This window comes from Poeciliopsis prolifica, unplaced genomic scaffold (assembly GCF_027474105.1).
Source record: "Poeciliopsis prolifica strain line A6 unplaced genomic scaffold, Auburn_PproV2 SCAFFOLD010, whole genome shotgun sequence".
NCBI classification, from domain to species: domain Eukaryota; kingdom Metazoa; phylum Chordata; class Actinopteri; order Cyprinodontiformes; family Poeciliidae; genus Poeciliopsis; species Poeciliopsis prolifica.
In genome coordinates, this window is record NW_026562385.1 from 6,900,978 (window position 1) to 6,916,371 (window position 15,394).

At 42.1% G+C, this 15,394-nt stretch overlaps 1 protein-coding gene across 1 annotated transcript; it reads right to left on the bottom strand.

Moving 5' to 3' along the window:
* Nucleotides 1–601: 601 nt before the first annotated feature.
* xylt2 (xylosyltransferase II) lies at nucleotides 602–14,850 on the bottom strand. Its single transcript, XM_055036043.1, has 11 exons — nucleotides 14,717–14,850; nucleotides 10,165–10,681; nucleotides 9,298–9,473; nucleotides 7,371–7,573; nucleotides 5,911–5,991; nucleotides 5,618–5,834; nucleotides 4,972–5,148; nucleotides 4,557–4,813; nucleotides 4,284–4,479; nucleotides 3,835–4,168; nucleotides 602–2,964 (listed from the first exon to the last, which is right to left on the bottom strand). Exons 1-11 carry the CDS (start codon nucleotides 14,846–14,848, stop codon nucleotides 2,642–2,644), a joined length of 2,613 nt encoding a protein of 870 aa, XP_054892018.1. The 5' UTR covers nucleotides 14,849–14,850; the 3' UTR covers nucleotides 602–2,641.
* Between the last annotated feature and the right edge of the window lie 544 nt (nucleotides 14,851–15,394).

Below are 15,394 nucleotides of genomic sequence, written 5' to 3' on the forward strand. Positions count from 1 at the left end.
TCACCACAAACACACCATGAAAGGCTGAGGGAACGTTTTCCTCTCAGCAGGGGCAGAAAAGGTGGATGAAGCAGATGAAGCTGAACTGAAATGCATGCCACACCTTTCAGATTATTCAGTTAGATTATTTGAAATTCACAAATCAAGCTAGCAATGGTATTTTAGCATCTGGTCACCGGCAGCATCAACTGCTTGAAGACACAGAATGCAATAAAGGCATCTCTGCAAGAGCTGGAAAAGTAACGTAAGAAAAAAAGACTAATGACTAAATAGTCATAAAACAAAATTTAAGACTTGTGATTTAAGGCCAGTATAAATATATATTTTTAATGAATTTAAGATATTTTCAGGCCTGAATTTCAGATATTTACATTTCAGGATGTGCGATACTTTGGCAGTATGTTGTCTGTTGCATAAAATCCTAATAAAAATACATTGCATGTCAAGTTTTATCAGTTTAAATTCATTGAGAATTCAGGACTTAATGTGCACAAAAGTCTGATCCTAGCAAGGACAACTCCCGTTCAAAGTGAGCTGTTTTAAAAACACTTGATTAAATCCAGACAAGTTACAAGGTACAAACAAGTGTAGCAACAAAAGCTGGAATATAGTCATCTATTTATTGAATTTTCAGAGAGACTGTCTGATCTTCTCCACAGCAGCGACGGGCTCCTGTTCCCTACAGATCGGAGCGACGGAGCCGAGGATGAGTCACCATCCGGGCTGCTCCCGACCGTCACAACAGCACCGACAGAAATCTCAACCTCCCAAAACCCAGAGGAGCCGCTTCATGCGACACCGAACAGGTGGACTGTTGAATGTGACACAATTAGAGAGCAGTTTTAACAGCTCAGGGAGCCAAGAGACGAACAGACAGCGTACAGCTTCCCTCCGACAGGATAGAAAAATAACATTTGCAAAGATCCATTAATCTGCTTATTCTCTCAATAAAACCGGGGCTTCACTGAAGCGACTGTACTGTGCAAGCTAAACAAGGCCACTTAAAAACAACGTACGTGTTGGCCGGTCATTATTTCAGAACACAAAAGTACAAAAATTAAAATAAAACCTAAAGTAAAAACACTCGTTTCTGTAAGCTATTCTGCAAACGTCAACCTTTTTCCACATAAAAGGCAGCTTAGATTCTTCCTGATCAAACTAAAACAATTAGCGTAAAAAAAAACAAACTAAAAAACACAGTGAACTATTTAAAATTTAAAGAGTAAAACTACTCAAATAAAACAGCATGAGAACAGATATGTAAAAATAATCACAAACAGGCATGACAGTACAGCATCTGCACAGGCAAACAGGAGGTATAACAATCTGTTGTTTCAATGCCTACCATAAAATGTAAAAGAATAAAACTATTAGTGGACATATGTAGCTTTAAGCCCGATTGCTTTAAAAAGACAGAATCTGAACATTTAACACTGTGTGTTCAAAAGGATCGGAAAAAAATGAGCTTTAAAGTTCCCTGATGGATGTAGAGACGTTGATTTTGCAAGCAAGGTAACGTGACATGTTGTTTCTCAGCAAAACTGAATAACAAATGTGGTTTTTAAAACCATTTTCATTGTAGTGTTTAGAGTAATTCTATAAATCTCAGTTTAAAGTTTCATCTTTGATAATTAAAATAACTGCAGCTCATGTTGATCTTTCAGCTCAGGTGATTGGGTTACGATTCTCAGTTTGATTTGAATGCAAAAGAAAAACAAAAAACAACCAAACAAACGAAAACCCTCAGAGGAATTTTGCAACACAAAAACTATTTAAAACTCACACTGACTGAGATTAAAAAAATACTAGAGATATATATTTTTTAACAAAAGTGCCTCGCAAAAGTATTGACACCCTTCAATGTTTTTCACATTTTGTTGCATTACAACCTTTTAGTTTAAATCATTAGATAAGCATCAAGTTGGAAAAAACGTTTTCTTCTATCATATTGATGCCACCAAACAAAATCAAATGCAATCGATGCATTTTATACTGGGGTATCGAAGTTAAAGAGGTTGAACGCACCACAACTGTAAACTATCTCATGTTAGTTTCCTATAAAAAATGTGTGTTTACAACCTGGCAAAACGTAAAAGGTAAATAATATAAGGGGTGTAAATACTTTTGAATAACAGTTATTTCCTCTAACATGTCCTTGTATTTAGTGATGTGTTGGTGCAAAAAAATATGTGACCCTGCAATTTAAAACGTCCCAACGTCCCGCCGTAACCAACGACAACATCCTGCAGTAAAGTGCACTTCATGCATCTCTCCTATGCTTCAAAATAAGCACATTAGTAAGAGCCAGAGGTTCTACTCTCCCTTGAAATGAAGGGAAACAGCTGCTTGAAGGGGAGAACCGAACGACGACCCTTGCATTTCCACTGAGACAGTTGTGTGACTGAAAATGTGTGCGGCAGCTAAAATCATACCGAAACATGTGGGGTTTCACGTCCCCGTTCAGCAAAATATGATAAGTTTGTCTTTTTTTTTGCGCGTTTGCAGTCAATGTGCAAATCTTCTGCAGTCCTCCCGTCGCTCCTGCCTGTGGTAGCAGCAGCTCCACGGTGCGTGTGCAGATAATATCGGGTTCATTCAGGCTCTCCAGCAGTGTTTTGTGTGTTCAGTGTTTCTACTCGCGCTACCTGATCCGCCCGTCGCTTTTGACCGGGCCCAGTTCGGACTTTGGATCAGGGGAGAGGGAGCTCCAGGAAGTTTTGCTGCACAGTCCCACAGCCGGGCAGGAGGAGGACTTGGCGGAGCAGAGGTCGCCTATCACCCAGAACGCCCCGACGAGGCTGTCCACCCAGGCGTCCAGGGCCCGGCCCGTCAGCTGAGAGGCGCGCCGGGCCGCCTGCATGGCAGGCTCCTGAGGAGGCAGCTTCAACACAGAGTTCAGCTGCTGGAAGCTCTGATCCAGGTACAGGTTACCAGGAGGACCCGAATGCAGCCAGCTGTCCTCCTCTGGAACAGAAAAAAAATGAATAAAAGACAAAAATTAGTCTGTAAAACAACATTTTCTCTGAATATTTATAGATTAGAGGGATCACACTCTTTCCCCCAGTAAAATTCAAGCACTTTGCAGACAAACACAATACAAATCAACTGAAAAAAATCCTTTTAATTTACCATTGCAAGATGTCATTTATTAGAGTTGTTAATATTGTTTTCTATATCACATAGCACAGAAAAGGTCATCTAAAATATTACCTTTTTTTGACATTTTAAAACATTTTATGTTATGAAATGTCACTTGCATGCCTTAGTTTGAGCATAAAACATTAATAAAAATAAAAGGAAGAAAAAAAAACAACAACCCAGTTTTGATAACTCTGAACATACAAAACAGAAGACAAATAATAAGTCACTGAGCCATTAGGAATAATGAATATTCATTACAGGTAAATGACCTTCCCACTCAAATTGTATACATTTTATACAAATTATCAAAGAAGTAAATTTAGTAGTTCTAGCAAACATAAAACATTAAATGTTTAGTTTGATTAAACTTTCAGACAATGAAAGAAAAAAGTGTCTTTTTTTTATTAGTTGTATGAAAACATCTGGTTTCAACCCTGAATGAAATTTTCCAAATTTTGGCTTTTAATCAAGATTGCACTTTATTACAAAACTGCTCAGTGTGAATAACAAGCACTTTCAAGGACTTTACACAGAAACCAATTACTTTCCAAACCTTGAAAACACCTTGATTGAAATTCAAGGATTTCAAGCATGTGTACGAATATAATCTGTTTTAGAAAAATAATTCGTAGCCCTTCACCTTTTTCCTCAATACTTCATTGAGTTTTGTTAGAGTTATTAGAGTAAACGTACCTCTGCGCAGTGGCTCTTTATTATTAAAAGTCAGCGGCATCACGAGGAATCGAACCTCCGCCACACGCTTCCACTGTTTCAACACCCGCACCGTCCAGGCGCCAGGCCGAAGGGGGTGCTGTAGGGGCGGTTTGTACTGCGTGTACTCTGCGTCCATCTCCACTGTGATGTCATAGGACGCTGCCACCACCTGCGCCGGGTCGATCCAGACGATGGTGGCCGTGAGGTTGGGCCCGCGGGCCCACTTCTGGACCGCCAGCGGCTCGTCCAACGGGCCCATGACGCCGCCGAAGTTACGGAAGATCCTTTCTTTGGGATCCCAGTCTGTCCCGATCTGTTACCGAGAAACACCCGTCAGTTAAATGAGCAATTTCTGGAATCTGGGTTTTTAATTTTTAGAGAACATTTTGGTTTAGGGGTGGTCGATGTTAAAAAGTTGCAGTGAAAACCTCCAGATTCTTGAGCCTCTCGAACTCTTTGAGGTTCGTCTCGAAGACGAGCGTCGCTTGAGGCATGGCCCACAGCTCCAGCGTCTCCCTGCGCTTCGACTCCACGCCGCGCACTTCCTGGCGAACGAGGTAGCCTTGGAAACGGTCGTCGTAGAAGTACAAATGGACGGACAGAGGGTCACCTGCTGGTTCAAACCTTCAAAACAAGAAGTTCCTTGTAACAACTTCCTGTTACCAGTCAGAGAATATTCAAAGAGGACACAGGAAATGAACCTGCAGGCTTCTGTCTGGCTCTGAGAGGTCGTCAGACCCTTAAGGGTCAGGCGAAAGAACGAGGTGTAAGCCGTGAGCGCCACGTCGCTCAGGGAGCCGACGCCGTCCAGCTGCTCGTACACGCTCTCCCAGTACGCCTTGACGGCGACGGTTCCCGGGGCGTACTGGCCGTACAGGTGGGTGTCCAGGATGTCTATGGCCTCCTGGTTCACCATCGACTCAAACTTTCGGGCGAAAAACGTTGGACGAGTCAATTGCTGTGGATTTTAAAAAAATAAATAAAATAGTTTTATAAATATAATAAATCTAATAGATAAAACACCAGTCAGGATTTTATTCTGAGGGAATCTGAATACTTTTGCAAGGCAATGTAATCTCAGAAGGACGAGACACTGCCCTCTTGTGGTGAACTCACCTGAATCCGAATCAGGTCTTGTGGTTTGAAGTCGTTGGGGGAGCAGCCGCACCAGTCCACGATGTGCTTGTACTGGCATTTACAGCCCAGCTTACGGTTCCAGTTGGTGACGCGCAGGTTGTTGTCCACCAGGGTGTCACACATCTGACTGTTACCAAGCACTGTGTGGAAAAACGACTGGGAGCGAGAGGAAAGGAGAAAGAGAGGGAGACAGACTTTTAAAAACTCATTTGTTCAACATTAGTGACCCATATAAAGAGTCAACTCAAATCAACACATTCATAGAGAAAAGTTCAGAATACTTTTATAATTTTGAAAAACATCCAGTTCATTCATTAATAAAATATTTTTTCTGACATCACTCTTGCTTTAATTATACACTGAAAAAGACTTACAAATTCAGAAATTTGTTGATTAATCTTTTCTGCTCAAGTGAATTCCAAAGAAAAATTCAACGACCATTCTTTTTTTACCTCTTGAGTGAAAGAAAGACCAGATAGAATAAAAACAAGGAAAAGAGAAAACAAGAAAGAAAAGAGAATAACAAAAAACAGAAAAAAGAGGGACAAAAGAAAATGACAAAGAAAAACAAAAACAAGACATAGAAAGATCAGCAAAATATAGCAGACGCAGACCGCTCTCTTACCTCGGCTGGCAGCAGTGCGTAGGTGTAGAACTGCTTCAGACCCAACACCAGCTGGTCCCGGGAGCCGACCACGTAGTCCACGAAGCGGCGGGTCAGAGCGAACCAGTCGGAGCCGCCGGAGACCTCCAGGCCTTCTGGGATGCTGCGCTCACCGAGACGCCACATGTGGTTGTCACACTCGTGGAAAAGCCGGTCGAGGCCCTGCTTCTTGATGAACCTGGTAGAAAGAGAACCGACCAAAGCGTTGTTGGGAGTTCTGGTAGGGGGTCCACCTTTAAGATGAGCACGCTCACCTTGCATTTTCTCTCCCATGTGACTTGAGGAAGTTCTTGTCTCGGTGCATCGACAGAAACATCACCAGTTCATCGTTGGTCCTACATGAATTTGATATGATGAGAGGAAAAGACAGACATTTTGTTGAATATAAAGGAGCTGGAGTAATAAACTACTTTGGAAAAGATTTAGGACCAGCAACTGAGCCTCTCTGGGGACAATCCAGGTGGACAATCAACTACTTTGATTAGGACTCACTTAAAGCAGTTGGCTGCCCCAAAAACCCAGCTGGAGACTGTTTACCACCGGCTCTGTGACTAATTGACCAGAACGGTTTATTAACCACGATGTTGCAAAACAGATTAATGTTTCCATCAGGAGAAATGCTACGGCTGCCACTTTCTAAAGATGCTGGGGTCAGATAGAGACCAAAACAGGAAGAGACCCTTAAAATGAAGTAATTACTGCAGAACTGGGCATTAGCTAGTTATAGGTGAAGGTGTTTTTAAAACTTGCTAATGTTTATTCCGCTGATTTTTCACACTGACTTGGAGCTCAGAGTGATGCTTTATTTCAAACACAGTTCAAAAACTGAAATCCATGTATAGATCATTAAACACAGAGTGATGCATTGTTAAGTGTTTATTCGTCTAATTCTGGTAATAATAGGTTAGAGTTACCAAAACTCCAAAGTTTAGTTTCTCAAAAAATTATGACATAAAAGAAAAATTTTTAATAGAGAAATATCACAGTATGAATGACAAAAATCACTAAACCAAACTACTGACTTGACAGTTGTCCAGCAGACACTAATTAGCACCGCCTGCAATTAAGCTTGTCACAATAAGCAATCAATGACTCGATTAATCCCATAATAAATTAAAATGAACTTGAGAATTTACATATTGACAATTAATATTTTTTGATAGAAAATTGTGCTTACAAAGAAATCATAATTCATTTTATTTATGGTTTTGAATTCATGTGTTTTTTATTTGCGTTTTATGTATCGTTTTTGGTTGTTGTGTTTGATTTTGGACATTTAAAATGTCTTCCAGTTTTAAGTGTTCTTTACAAAATTGAAGTTTATTACTCTTTGAGAGGGTGAACTTGTATTATTAGGGCATTACCGATATATTGCTTGAAAATGGCCAAATAACAACATTAAAAAAAGTTTGTTTTTGTTCCAGACCTATCTACAATTAGGTGTTCTACAAAAGGTCAGTGTTATAGAAGTTGGCTGCTCAGATGTACCCAAGCATATTCATAGAAAGTTTAGTGGAAGAAAACAGTGTGCTAAAAAAGCACCATAATTGTAATAAATAACATATTATGTTTGGAAAAATATTGCTACTTTTCAGTTTTAAATAAAAGCAGTTTGGCGATATTATTTGTGTTTTGCGATCTTAGACCAGCCTCTTTCTACAAACAGCCATCACTTTATTCATTATTTTGCTCCGTTTCTGTTCACGAAACTAACCTGGTCGGGAAGTCTGTGGCGCTGAGGTTGATGAAAAAGTCCCATTTCCACTCCTGCATGGCGAGCAGGTCCTGCATGCTCCGCAGGTAGGCTTTCAGGAGGCTGGCCCCTCCCCAGATGGTGACCATCCGCCAGGGAGTGGCGCGCACGTTGGGGTACTGCTCGGCTATCTGCAGCACCTCCCGATGCATGTAGCCGGACCGCTGCAGGAAACGGAGCAGATCTGAAAACGCTGGCTCAGCGTCATAACGTTTCACCACAAAAAATAAAAACACAAACGCTGAACGCTGGTTTCTGCCGTGGCTCATCAAAATAATGACAAAAGGGAATTGAAAACGGTTGTTTATCATCTAAAAGGAAATGTTGAACTTAAGAGAGCTAAATTGTGGACTCCAAATAGGAGGAAATAAAAGCTCTTATTTATTCCTTGGAGATCAATTAGATTTGTTATAAACAGCTTGTTTAAAAAAAAAGGTTGTGGAGCGATAAATGGGCAGTTCAAGGGAAACGGACGCCTTAAAATAGATTGTCCAGGGACATAAAGTCCAATTTTGTTAAGAGAAGAACAAATGGCCTGTAATGAATCTGCTCTGAGAAACCGATCGAGGTCAGCAGAAGTGGGAAAGAACTTTAACGGGATTCGACAAGATTAAGCAGCTTTCCTCCTGGTGTTTAGAAATAAGGCCAAATGAAAGAAAAAGGCAAAAGGAGCAGCCAAAACTCACAGCCTTCAGCTGCAGAGCTAGAGGCTGAGTGATGAAGCACAGAGCTGGAGACTCACATATAACCCCAACTGTTCAGCTCAAGCAGGAGTTTTCACAGAAACTAACGGTTTCTCTCTGTGAAAACCGGCCGCCGTCTGTTGGCAGCAGAACAGAGGAAGTGACCAGGTGTCTGCCTACAACAGCAGTCCTGCTTTCAGGAACCTAACCTGCTCTCTGCTCAACAGATTCGCCATCTGCTTTCTTTTCGAACACAACAGCAAGTTTTCTAGCAAAAAACGGGTTCCTGAAGAGTAACCGTCACATCCTCATTTTACTGCAGCGAGAGGAGAGCAGGGTAAAGGCGAGCTCTGAGACAGAGGGAGAGCTGGTCATTTTAAGCTCAAGGTAAGAAAAACAATCCTAACAGTGTTAATGTAAACAGGAAGTGATTCAGGTGTGTGCAAACCTTTTGCCTTGAGGGACAAAATTGCTAATATGAAACTCAGAAAAAATCTTTTTTTTCTCTTTTGAAGTCTTCAAATAAATTTCTTGAGACTTATTTATTGCACCTGGTCAATAATAAACCAAATATGCAAGACTACTTTCAATCAAACAAAACATACTTTTGTAAAAAAAAAAGGATCTGTAAATCATTGCATTCGGAGAATGTTTAACTGTTAATAATAAACCGACACATCGTTTCTTGATTTTCTCGGTTAAGATTAATGCAGAAGCCTGGTTAATAAATTTGAAATTATGTTTACTGTTCTGGAAGGGCAGATTTGTTTCACACCAGCTTTGTGGTCAGGGGTCCGTTCATGTTGAGAGATTCCCGGGTTCAAATCCCGGACAAGCCCCCAATTAGGTATGGTTTGGCACTAGAATCATAACAAATAAAGGGATGCAAAGCAAAGGATAACTTAAGATTAGATCTAACAAAAATCATGACTGGCTGGAGAAACGGGAGAGAAGGTGAGTGAGAGACAGTGGTGCATCTCAAGCTGGATCTCAAATTGTTCTGAAGACACTGGCTAACTGCCTCCATTTCCAAAAAGGACTAATTAGGAGCTCTGAAACAAAGATGTTAGTAAGACCCAGAGAAAAGGCCCTGGGCGCAACAAGTTGCAAAAAATCTTCCAGAGGGCCACAAATGGCTCACGGGTCACACTTTGGACACCCCTGACCTACAAAGAACAGTGTAGTGGTTCATCTACTGGCTGTACCTTGTCTACATGGATGTAATAGTAATGATCTCTGTGGTATATGGCCTTGATGAGACGCTTGAGCTGCCGTACGGCTCGGCCGTGGACCATCAGCACGAATGCCACCCTGACCGGGTTCTCCACCTTGGACAAGCTGAGCTCCACGTCGCCAGCAGCCTGCACCGGCTGAGACACACCTGGCCACAGAATCCAGATGCAGGTTAGAAAATTATGATCATACACTGTAAACAATTTAATAAGGTAAAGAAGGGCTGAAATGATTCATCAGATTAATCATGGTGAATTGATCATTGACATACCTGTCAACTAATTCAGTAATCGATTAATCGTAAATTGAAGTATGCAAACAAAAAAAAAGACAATGGCTGAAAGAACAACACTGTCAGAACTATAATCAGATCAAAATTGAACAAAACAAATACATTTTGCATATAAGGAAAAAAAAAACGTCGGTAAATACATTCAACGTAAAACACATAAAGTGATAGTTTTAGCTTCACCTTGTTCAAATTCTGTTAAAAAAAACTCCTTTTAAGCAGTTGTTGCTGTTCTACTATTAATCAGTTGGCCCAAAAAATTGTCAACAGATCAGCCTATCACTATATTGATGCCTGGTCCAGCCGAAATGCCTGATCTCTGTACATGTTGATGTTCAAAGTACTTTTTATCTCCACATGAATCCTTTACTACAAAAGGTCAAGCTTACAGTCAAAGAATGTTAACCTAAAAAGTAAAGGAATTGTTTACAATAAAAAATCTGCACATTGTGTCAGTTTGTTTTATCCAATCGATCGATTCACTGATAACTAAAAATCTCGATAGTTGCAGCCATACAGTAAAGTCCTGTGAGTGCAGCTTGGAGCTCACCGAGTTGAGGGCAGAACTGGGGCAGCGCTTCTGGCATGAGCTGCCCCGCCTGATGTTGGCACACGATGTTGGCGATCTCCTGCCGGCACTGCTGAGACCCGGCGCGGTGCAGAGCCGACAGTGCGTCCTTGCCCACGATGTCACATTTAGGCATGAAGTCACCGTTGAGCGCCTGGTGCGCGCCGTCCACGCTCCCGGGCTCTCCAGGGATCCCGGCGGCTTGCATCTTCGCCGCTCCGTCAAGGCTGAAGTTGCGGCGGCTGCTCGACAGATCGTGAGAGACCACGCCGTCCAGCCCTGCCGCCGTCATCCCCCGCTCCTGGGGGGTCTTCTGTCTGACACCGGGCTTCACAGCTCGCCGGTTGCCCCCTTTCCTCTGCGGGAGGGTTGCCGTTCCCCTCTGCCTCTCAAACCTGGTGCTCCATCTGCCCCTGTTCTGCCCAGACAAAGAATTAGCTTTGTCTCTCTTGGAGTCCTGGCTGTTGGGGTCGGGCAGCTTGGACCGTCTTGTTTTTCCCTGAAAAATGAGACCAGAAAAAAAATCATGACACATTTGTAATCCTGTAATAGAGGCTGACTCATACTCTGACTGACATAAGGTACACAAAGATGGCCACTGAGGCATCAGCAGAAAACTCAAGAGACGACAATGTGTTTACTTGGTTCTTACTTTTTTGGGGGGGGGCTTCTTCCTATTTCTTTCATCTGGGTTATTTTTTGTGGAGAGTCACAAACAATCTCGTGATTCACCACGCAGACCAACAAAACCCACTTGCCTCTTTCTGGCAGGCAAACTCCACACTTGTGAAATTTGGGTCAGGTGTGTGCAACATTAAAATACAAACAGATTGTGTGTGTGAGGATTATTTTGGTACAGCAGTGACTGGAGCGAAGGAGCTGTGTGTTTTATTCAGACATAAACTGCTAAAGTGCCGTAATGAGAGTTCCTGCATGTTGGAACCAATGAGGGGAACCAATTAGGACTTGGACTGAGGTTCATTTTCCAATCTACTGTGCAAGACTTAAGGTAGAAATAAAAAAGAATCAGAAGCACAAAGCATACAATTTAACAAAATCCTTTGAAAGGACAAGAAAGAGAAAACTGAATCAAACCCGTCTTTAAATCCCCAGCATCACAGTATTGGCACACTGCAACGGCTTTTTAAAAATATCCACAAAAAAAAAAAGTAGTGAGTAGGCAGAAAGCTTTCAAACGCTTCAACCCAATATAGTAGAACGAAGGCTCGCTCGCCTCCCACCGCTGGCATGCAGACTGCGGGGGGATGCTGGGAAACGGAGGCAGGCCGGCAGCTCTGTGGTCGGATCGGGAGCCAGATGATCCCCGGCCAACAGGAAAGCAGCTGCCAGCCGATGCAGGACGGTCAGCTGCTGCCGGCCGACGGCGGCCGCTGGATCGTCGGCGAGGTGTCCGCAGGGCGGATCCAAACATTCACAACATACCTCAACTGTTTTATACAAAGACAAGTTTGCGCAGTTTCTCTCAGGAATGTTGTGAAACACTCAGTTTGAATGTTTTATTCATCGTACTAGGGCCCGTCACGATACATTTTCAGAAGTTACTGTGGTAAATGACAATACTGCTGTTTTACGAGACCATTTCCAACCAACATAATGCAAATATGCCCTCTCAAAGGTCAAGTGTTGAACACTGGACCTTTTTAATTAAATATTCACCATATATAACCAAAGCAACAAATACAATAGTCAGTTGAGACCAATACACCAGGTTGAAGTACTTCGTCATCCAGCCATTTTTTTTGATGTCAATGAAATACATAGAAATTTGAAGTGTCAACGTGACAAAATCTGGGAAAGATATTGCTTCGAATGGTGGCTTAGCATAAATCAGCATTCTTCAATAACAGCAAAAATGTAATTATGATTCACTTCCAAGTGCAAATTGCAGCAAAACGTTGACAATTTGCTACAACCGTGATTTCTGCTTTTAGAAGCAACTCATAATAATCCTTGTCTGGATTTCATTTTTGCAGAAGTTTCTTCTTCTTTTTTTTCCAGCAACGAGAGAAAATCTCGTACATCCAGCACGCATGACCAGGCTGAAGTTTCAATTATCCTTATCAACTGGCTTTCACTGCTTTTAATTAAAAAAAAAAAATCATTGTTTCAGAAAGAAAAAACAAAAACGCATGGGCTGAGAAGCAGGCGAGGCAGAGCCTTTATTTCCCAATTAAAAGTGGAGGGAGAACGAATCAGAGTCACCATCTGCTGGAGCGGGACTCAACAACGAAGGAGACGGGGGGATGAGGATGAGGAAGACTCCGGTTTTCGTCTGTCCCTTCTCTCTCGAGCAACAAAGGGGCTTAGTGAAACGCATGTGACTGAGTGTGTTCGCTCAGGGCCGATGGTCTTTTAGCGTTCTGCATCGGGCGCACACAGACTTGGTGCTGACATCTGCATAGCTGTCTGCCAACACAGTGGAATATATGGCTGACCTCCGCACTAAGGAGAGCGCTCTCTGCCTCCAGCTAGGCCTTACAGGGGGTTACGGCAAACTGATTCACCCTTCCTTTAAGTCAATAAAACAAAGGACGAGTGTTTGATATTTAAATGCAGGCGTTTCGTTGTTTGAAGATGCCAGATTTTATCCTGACTAAATGGAGAGGAGCCAAGGCTACGGCCAATTGAGCCTTGAGCTTTCTGATGAGCTTAGGGGTTTAAACGGAAATGATCTGCAGCACTAATCTCCTCTGAAGACCTGGGAAGTCGGTTGTCTACCTTTATCTGAGACAAAGGTCACGCAACCCATCAAACCCTCAAAGCTCCGCCCACAAATCTACCCTCCACACTTTTCAGGTCATCACATCCTCAGGTTTCAACGTGGTGAAGCACTCCCAAGTTTTTTTTTTTCTTTTCTTTTTTGTACAAGCACAACCTGAGCAGGTTGAGCCTATTTTCAACTTCAGCTCGTATCCAGGTCATGTTCTTTATAAACAAATAAAGCAGCAGATTCTGATGAAAAGGGAGGTAAAAACTAAACTAGAAAGCACTCTGGGTATTCTACGAGTTAAATGAACTTCCAGGCTCACAGCTCCAGGGTTATTAATTCATTTTCAGACCATTTTATAATGATATGAGAAGGGTGAATTTATTTCTTGGATCAGTGAGTGCCTGTGAGCCTGAAGGACTGTGTGTCCAACCAGGTGGTCAGCAGCGCAGGAGCACCACAGGGCGCTGTACTCTCACCATTACTTTTCACTCTGTACACTTCAGACTGGCAGCATAAGTACAGAAATACTCAGATGAGACTGAGGTGTATCACTGATGGACTAGAAGCTGAGTTGAGAGAGCTGATGGATCACTTTGTCACGTGAAAACAATTATCTCATCTCGAATGTAAACAAAATAAAGAAGGTGACTGTAGACTTTGTGAGAAACGGGGTTGAACCGGACCCTATTTCCATTTTGAGAAAAGAAGTAGAGGTGGATGAGGAATACAGACACATCAGTGTTCATCTGGACAACAGATTGGACTGGAGATGCAACAGTGAAGTCGTCTATAAGAAAGGATAGAGTAGACTTTGATTCTTGAGGAAACTAAGATCCCTCAATGTGTGCTGCAGATCTCCTATAAGTCTTTTTCTGCCAGTACAATCATCTGTTTGGTTAATAGCGTCAGAACCAAACTTTAAACAAAGGAAGATAAAGAAAGGCTGATTCTGTTCTGGGGACCACTGTGGAGGACTAGGAGATGACGATGCCAAGAGCAAGTTTAGAAAAAGTTACAACAATAACTTCAGTCAGAAGCTTCATCAGAGCTCGTGTAACACAGATTGCTACAGGACATCCTTCCAGCCCAAAGTCGTCAGCATCTACAAGAACTCTTTGAACAACCTTGACTAACATAACAAGTTCGAAATTCAAGCATCTTCGAACTTAATTCAATTTAGACGAAGTGTCAGTGTGGACTTAAAATCGCGTTTCAATTTTAAGGTTTTCTTTTTCCAGAATTTTTAAAACCTGGAAAATTGAGCTTATGAATATGAACATTTCATATTTTCCTCTGCCTGGACCTGAACTCTGGCTATCAACAGAGCCTCAGATTGATAGTTTACTTCCTATCAAGGGTCTTAATCGCGTAACTCAGACTTACGCAGACTAACTGAATTACTTAATAAACGACTTCCCTATTAGATGTTTTTTTTCTGTCTCCTGTCTTTGATTGCCATTTTCTCTAGTTGGAGGAGCCAGATGAAACAGCATGACAACAAGCAGCACAGAGCCCCACTGTTGCTTCTGAAACAACTTCGTTTTCATTCAGCTTTCCACAGTGAGAGCCAAAAAAATGTACAGTTAAAACAAGAACACTCTACTCTCTTGTTTCCCTTGAGCGTTTGTGATAAATGACAACAGAGGCAAGGCTGGTCCAGCATCAGTAACATGTTTCTGCTAAGCGCTAACATAAGCTATCGTTACAGTTAATAACTCACAGAGAGCTGAGCTAAACGCCAACGGCTAATCCGAACAAAATCAGAGCCATGTCTATAAAATAGTCAGTGGGACAGTTTCTCACCTCTGGTGGGCCTTCTTCCAAGCTCCTAAGACTCCAAACCACAAGTCCCTGGATCAGGAGGATCATTAAAGCAGCGGAAATCACTAGTTTATACCGTCGAAGCAGCTTTTGGACTCGCACGCTGGCCACCATTTTTCCAGCACGGCACGTTCTGAGCGGAGCGTCCACGCGGGGTCGCTCTGTGCTCAGGGTGAGAGTTCCGGTTCGTTTTGGGGATTCGACCGATTTGGCTCCGCTTACGAGCAAGAATCGGCTCTTCTGCTTCTCAAACGGTTCTTCACTCTTAGAGCTGCATTAATATTAAGTAACTGGTTGGGTTTTGTTATGTTTCTGTGTACTTCTTAGGGGACTGCTTTCCCCCTGTCTAAACTTAAATCATACAGCATGTTCTCTCAGTCTTTCTTCACAAATATATAGAGTTGCCAACTTTTAAAGACAAGTGGGGCGATTAAAAAAAATTGGACAAATAAATTTAAGACGCAGTGGCACTGTACATCTGTTCCTGACAATCAATTGTTTGTAATCACATGTTTTGGCTTAGTTTGCTATAGTTAAAGTTTTATTACAAAAGTATTTCAAGTTAAAAATGATCTAGTTATTAGTACAGTTTCACTTGAAAACATACAGCCAGTGTTCAGTGGACCAAACTTATTAGGGACAAGCCAGTGTTTTTTATTT

Coding starts and splice junctions, on each gene's coding strand:
- xylt2 (XM_055036043.1), bottom strand. CDS start 14,848: ATGGTGGCCAGCGTGCGAGTCCAAAAGCTGCTTCGACGGTATAAACTA. Junction 7,574..9,297: donor ATTACATCCATGTAGACAAG/GTACAGCCAGTA, acceptor CGTTTCCTGCAG/CGGTCCGGCTACATGCATCG. Junction 5,835..5,910: donor CATGGGAGAGAAAATGCAAG/GTGAGCGTGCTC, acceptor TCTTTCTACCAG/GTTCATCAAGAAGCAGGGCC.